The 7,206-nt window shown below is 42.7% G+C and overlaps 1 protein-coding gene across 1 annotated transcript; it reads left to right on the forward strand.

The window, feature by feature from the left end:
* Positions 1-32: 32 nt before the first annotated feature.
* LOC102296764 (vomeronasal type-2 receptor 1) lies at positions 33-6,979 on the forward strand. The gene is made up of 14 exons (XM_005920110.3): positions 33-1,555; positions 2,072-2,363; positions 2,467-2,709; positions 2,807-3,001; positions 3,111-3,236; positions 3,396-3,580; positions 3,958-4,078; positions 4,158-4,385; positions 4,478-4,601; positions 4,897-5,057; positions 5,159-5,354; positions 5,492-5,739; positions 5,873-6,072; positions 6,208-6,979. The coding sequence occupies exons 1-14, from the start codon at positions 1,332-1,334 to the stop codon at positions 6,521-6,523; spliced, it is 2,859 nt and encodes a 952-aa protein (XP_005920172.1). The 5' UTR covers positions 33-1,331; the 3' UTR covers positions 6,524-6,979.
* The last annotated feature ends 227 nt before the right edge of the window (positions 6,980-7,206 follow it).

The raw sequence follows: 7,206 nt of genomic DNA on the forward strand, positions 1-7,206 counted from the left end.
CAACTTTAAATCAAATCTACAAAAGAATATCTGAAGAAGAGAAGGTGACTGTAAAGCTCAGTGAACTGAAGCAACATTTTACAGAACAGTGGCCCAAAATTCCTCCACAATGCTGATGATATAGAAAACGATCAGTACAACTTCTTGCTACTGAGGGTTGATCTAAAAGCTGCTGAGTCATGGTGGGATGTACAAACTTTTCACAGGAGTACATGCAGTCCTATAAAGGTGTTCATTGCACATGACTACCTTATCTTTCGTCACATCTAAGTTTCTTCAAAATGAACAAATGTGCTTTTAAAACCTACACAGCACATTTGAAACATTTAATGTAAATAATTACACATAATTGATTTCTTGCCGATCTCATCAGCATCATTCTGAAACAAATCACAAAGACCTAATCACACACTCCTGCTCCCACGCACAGACCCCTGAGGCCAAGTTTCATCATTCAACTGTAAATGCAACACAACCAAATATACGAGCTTTTAGATTGCTGCTTCCCTCACTTTAATGTTACTTAATGTACTAACACAGACACATATAAAAGCTTTAGACTGTAATGGGCTTCAGTGTAATTTAGTTTTATTATGCACCTATTGTGCGCAGTCAACCATCGTTCCCTAACACGCGTCCCTCTGCGTGCCAGGGGTTCAGGTGTTTGCTGCTCCCCTCTGACTGAGAAACATGAGCAGACAAGCAGACAGTCACCCATCAACACACCCAGACCCGTACGCAGGGGACAAGGGACGATTTAGAAACAGTCGCAGCGTTGTAATATTGCATAGAGACTGTACAAGTTATCACATGCAGCTGCCAATTAACTCCTGGCCGGTGGCGGTTTATCTGCAGCACAGACTAATGAACTGCTTGGTATTTTCATACAGAGAGCGCAGAGATAAACGAAATTAAATGATGGGATGTTTCTAGGAGTTTGAGGCAGATGTGTTGACGTGTTTGTTTTTTGTGAATCTTTGGTGGACCCAAAGTCCAGATTTTTTTCTTTAAAAGAGATTTAAACCTGTTTGCAGCCCTTGGATTTGAAGCACGCCTACTTTATTATTATTGTTACATTATTAATGACAAATTGGCATAAAGCTTGTGTGTTTAATCAAAATTTAAAAGGCCTTGTCCGTGTTTCATATTGAGAAAATACTGCTCATTTCAACTCGGGGCCCTCCTCTTCTCTTTTGCTCTGCTGAATCTGTAAGGTTGCCTCGTGCAGCACTTTTCCCCAGAGAGCAGATAAGACACCTGTCGAACATTTCTGCTTCCATTTGCTGTCTACAGCTACTAGAGCTCACAACCCCTGTCTGCGTCTACACAGCATGGACATCAAACTCTTTTCCCTTGGATTGTGTGCCCTTTTCTGCATCTTCAGACCTCTCTCGGCACAATCTACATGCAAGCTGAAGGCCAAGTTCAACCTGGGCGGCTATAAGGATGTAGAAAAGAAGACTGTCGTGGTTGGGGGAATGTTTCCTGTTCACAAGCGCGTTGCTTCCAACAAGGGCAACACTTCGAGTGTGCCTCTCTCCTCAGGCTGTGTGGGGTGAGTCGGGCATGTTTATGTCTTTTTTCATCATCGTTGCTATGCTGGGTTAGTCTTCTAGCTTAGGGCGCTGGTATTAAACAAACTAAAATTAAACTTGAAAACTTATTTAGGATCTTAAATGAATAAAGAAATTTTATTAAAGTATCCTAATTTTAGTACTTTCCTACCTGACAGTTTACTCCTGGGAGTCTTGGCTTCATAATTTTATAACAGAATCAAGACGGAGTAGTGTAACACCTCTGGGGCCAATTAATTACAGCAGGCCATATTATTATGGAGGCAGGCCTACAAAGTGTAGCACACAACAATAATCAACAAATTTATTAAGGGCTAGTTTAAATTATAATGTCACAAGACTAAAATGGATTGCAATTAGTTGGTTTTCATGTATTGTCATTTTCTGCATACACTGAATACCTGTATTAACTGAAAGAAAGGTTCTTTCTTGCACTACTGTTTGTACTGGCTGATCTTTATTAATCTGCTGTTCCTTCGTCACTTATCATCCTGTAGGTTTAACTTTCGTACCTTCCGCTGGGCACAGACCATGTTGTTTGCTATCAAGGAAATTAATGCAAGGGACGACCTGCTTCCCAAAACTGACCTGGGTTACGTCATCTACGACTCCTGCTTCACCATCTCCAAGGCTGTGGAGGGCACCCTGACCTACCTGACAGGCCAAGACGAAGCTGTACCCAACTACCGCTGTGGCGATGGAGCGCCGCTGGCTGCTCTAGTGGGAGCCGGGGGCTCGGATCTGTCCATCGCGACTGCCAGGATCCTGGGACTTTATCATTTTCCGCAGGTAAGCTTGACACTCGTGTCAAAAAATTTGATAAAGTTAAGGAAAATGAACAAAGATAAAGTTCAGGCAAAAAGCAACAGTGTGTTCGTACTCTTGTCTTTAGGTCAGTTATTGTTCGACATGCTCTGCTCTGAAAAGTAAGTTCCAGTTCCCCACCTTCTTAAGGACCATTCCCAATGACGAGCACCAGTCTACGGCTATGGCCAAGATGGTGCTACACTTTGGTTGGACTTGGGTGGGCAGCATAGCTGCTGATGATGATTACGGCAAGTACGGCATCAAAGACTTCAAGGACCAGGTTGAGCAAGCTGGCGTCTGCATCTCCTTCTCTGAGACCTTGCCCAAGGTAGACAGATTTCAGTCAGTTTCGCCAGTCAATCTTTATTTCACACAGGGGTTTCATTTCTGCTGAAAAAATTTGTACTCTGATCTTTGGACTTTAGGTGCATTCCCCAGAGGCCATCCAGCGCATTGTTCAAACTGTAATTGACTCCACAGCCAAAATCATTGTGGTCTTTTCATCTGACGTGGACCTCAGTCCTCTCATCAGTGAGCTGCTCCGCAACAATGTGACCAACCGTACCTGGATCGCCAGCGAGGCCTGGATTACCTCCGCTCTCATCAGCCAGCCACCTGGGGTGAGCAAACAGCTGACTGATGACCAAAAGAAATCCAGAAGGTTTAAACCAGTCTGGACCAAATTTTAATGTTTGAGCTTAGCTTGATTATTTGAATGCTTCTATCCAGGTGAGCTCAATCCTTGCCGGCACCCTGGGTTTTGGGGTGAAGAGGGCTGACATCCCCGGTCTTCAGCATCATCTACTGAATCTGGACCCCTATGCAGACTTGCTCACTGAGGAATTCTGGGAGACGGTGTGTTTGTTAACCTTAGGAACTTGCAAACATCTACATGGTAGAATCAGTATTGCAATGATAATTAAACTGTGAATGATGAACCTTCAGTGAAAACACTGACAATTAAACAGATCCCCCACAAAATAACAATTTTGTGATTTTACTTTTGCCTTGCAGCTGTTTAACTGCACGTTGGACTACAGCAAAGCTATGAGAATGGCAAAACAGAGGGCCACGTACGTGAACGGCACACTGTCCAGGACAGTGACAGGATTGCCTGATGGGCTGTGTACCGGGCAGGAGTCTGTGGCACAACTCAACAACACGTACTCTGACATCTCTCAGTTACGAATCACTTACAGGTCAGCTCACAATGCCACTGCTCAAAAAACAAACAACCAAAAACAGCAACTGATATATAACCTTAACCCAGACAATTAAATGTGCTACTGTTGCAGCATACACTGAGAAAACTTTGTTGCTGTTGTCGCACAGTGCTCCTGAAAGCAATTTATAGTTATCTATTTTAGTTCTGTGTGTAAAGCCTCAGTAGCAGTGAGCCCTGTGTGAATCATTCACTCAGTGCAGTGTGTGCAGCTTTCCTGTGAACTGTATCTACCACAGAAAATAGCTCCAAAGTAAGCAAGGTACTAACTCTGAAAAGGCACATTTGTCCTTTTGTTGTCTCGTTGTAGCAGGGTGGTAATGTTTATAATAATAAGGAAACTGTTTCACACAGCGTGTACAAAGCTGTGTATGCTGTAGCCAACGCCTTGCACAACCTGGAGCACTGTGAACCCGGAAAAGGGCCGTTTGTCGGGAAAACCTGTGCTGACATCAACAACTTTGAGCCGTGGCAGGTAAACGTGTGCAATAATGAGGTCACGTGTGTGCGTATTGTACTTTTGCTACTTAAACCTCAATTTTTCTCCTCCTTAGCTGATGTATTACGTGAAGAATGTGCGTTTCAAAATGCCAAACACAGGGGAGGAGATCTTCTTTAACGACGGAGATGTGGACGGCTTCTATGACATCATCAACTGGCAGGTCAATAATAATGGGGAGATATCTTATGTCACTGTGGGGAACTACAACGGCTCTGCAGCTCCAGAGAACAGGATGACCATAATGAACGACTCCATCGTGTGGAACAATGACATGTTGGAGGTCAGCGGTATATCGATAAAGAAGAAGTTAGCATATGCTCCTTTTAGATTATGATTCGGTAGCTCATGTATTTCTGTTGCTATGTGTGAAAGCCTCCTCGGTCAGTGTGCAGTGAGAACTGTCAGCCGGGCACCAGGAAGGGGATTCGACAGGGAGAGCCGGTCTGCTGCTTTGACTGCATTCCCTGTGCTGACGGAGAGATCAGCAACACAACTGGTCAGTAAACAACAGGACCACATTTCTTAAATGGTACATGGGCTCTTTCTTCTACTCTACTTGAGTACTCAAAGCACTTTGTACAACTTGCCTCATTCACACATTCATACTTTAAGTGCTTCCTATCTAACATTCACATTTAGAAATACACAGAATTACACTGCGTGTTACAGTCACTGTTGATAATTTAAAAACTCAAGAATTTTGAAATAGACCCAACACCATTAGCACATGTAGATTATGGTAAACATGGTCCTGCCGCCCTCGTATTACACTTGGCCTCCCTTTGTCACAGATGCCCGTGAATGCATCCTGTGCACTGGCGATTTCTGGTCCAATGCGGCTCATGACGCCTGTGTACCAAAACTCATTGAGTTCCTGGCCTTTGGAGAACCACTGGGAATTACTCTTATTGCCATTTCTGCCTTTGGAGCTTTAGTCACCATCGCTGTCGGGGTGAGAAAAGCCAAGCACAAAATTATACCTGAGAGAAGCTCCGATGTGGAGAGGAAACAAGCAAAAAAAAAAAAGTTAAACTTCTTATTTTTTTCTCCCAGGTATTGTTTATTATGCACATTGGCACCCCTCTGGTGAAAGCCAACGATACACTGTTGAGTTTTTCACTGCTCTTCTCTCTGGTGGTGACCTTCCTCTGCTCCATCGTCTTCCTCGGAGAGCCACAACACTGGAGCTGCATGACCAGTCAAGTAGCCTTGGCTCTAGGATTCGCCCTCTGCCTTTCCTCCATAATTGGTTGGTGACCAATTGAAATCATTTTTTCCATTTTTTTTTTATAGCTTACTTAACCTTTTTATGTGCCTTGATCCAGACAAAATAAAATCACTGAGATTTTCTCTATAAGGGGCAAAAAGGCAACTTTTTTCTTTCAGGTAAGGCAGCAGTATTGATGCTGAGAGCCCAGGTGCTGAAAGCTGCCCGAGCCCGAGCAAAAGCTGCTGCCAAAGCTGCAAAAGCTGCTGCAAGAGCAGCTGCTGAAGCAGCGGCGAATGATGGCAGTCCTGATGTCATCGTAACCAACACTCTCCACAATGACACCAGTGCCCCTCCTATCCCTGAGGTCGACCGTCTCACCCGTGCTCACCAGAGGGCAATAGCTGCTGTAGCTACATTAATACAGGTAAACATAAATAATTCATCAGTGGGGGTAAACCTTAATCAGCTGTAAAATACGACATCTGTCCCTGACCTCTAAATGTTCGTAACATAAAACCATGTGGAAATATAGCGGACATTAACATCCTTCTTCCCAGGCTATAGCGTGCACAGTGTGGCTCATTGTCCTACCTCCACAACCCGTCAAGAACACCTCTGGTCAGAATATAAAGATCATTCTCGAGTGCGATCAAGGCTCTGTGGTTTTCATCTGTTGCATCTTTGCTTATGACATCCTGCTGGCTCTGCTGGCCTTTATCTTTGCCTTCATAGCTCGCAAACTGGAGGACTACGTCAGGTAGGTCACACAAGGAAAGTTAAGCATTAGCAATGCACACCCTAATTTTTCTTGTGGGGGAAATATTTCATAACACACAATGTCATTTATATATTCATCACATTAATTGTGTTCTCTTTTTAAACACTTTCACAGTGAGGCAAAATGTCTTACCTTCAGCATGCTGGTCTTCTTCATCGTGTGGATCTCTTTTGTCCCGGCTTACCTCAGCACCCGTGGCAAGTTCATGGTTGCCGTTCAGATTTTTGCCATCCTGGCTTCCAGCTTTGGCCTGCTAACCTGCATCTTCTTGCCTAAGTGCTACATCCTTTTGATCAAACCTGATCGCAATAAGGAGGAGCTGATGAAGCCCCGACCCAAACCTAAAGATGGAACCTCAACTGGGACGTCAGCGTCTCTCGCTACGACTGCAACTGAGGCTACAATTGCAACCACTGCTATCGATGACTAGTGGCGAAGTAATAACTAAAGTTAGCCACAAATGTAAAAATAATGTAGACAGAAGTTGTGCCACTGACTCAATGAACAGCTGTTGCTGCTAATTAGGCTTTCTAGTCATGTTGATCACATCATCATGCTTGTTCTATAATTAATGGGCAAAATATTTTATTCTGAAAAAGATATATATATTTCTTTTGGATCCACAAGTATTCATGCAAAATTATGTACGTGTCTAAATACCTAAATAGACTGAATGTGTGTACCTTCACATGCATTTCAATAAGTGATATATTAGATAGACCAAAAACAGCTATTTTGTAGATATAATAACAAGTTCAGGCTGTTACTGTAAAACCTCTTTGAATACCATTTTCAAACACTTTGCAATTTTTAAAAAGGAAATGCATACAAATAGCTTCGTGTAAAAAACACAGAAATGCATGTATAGTGCACCTCTGCTGGATAATTTTATTACTCAATAATATAATAAATGTTATTATCATTACAATTATCATTATGTCATTAGAATTATCATTTTTCTCCTTAAAGAGAAACATTATTATTATTTTTGTAGATTTTTTTTTTAATATATTATGCTAGATAACTTTAATAAAAAGTGGATCAGATGCCTTGGAGTTGGCCTCCCGTGTTGTCTTCCGCAGTACAAATGAGTTTGTGATGAATGTTACTGGC

This window comes from Haplochromis burtoni, unplaced genomic scaffold (assembly GCF_018398535.1).
Source record: "Haplochromis burtoni strain Fernald_Lab_line unplaced genomic scaffold, NCSU_Asbu1 Contig_38, whole genome shotgun sequence".
NCBI classification, from domain to species: Eukaryota; Metazoa; Chordata; class Actinopteri; order Cichliformes; family Cichlidae; genus Haplochromis; species Haplochromis burtoni.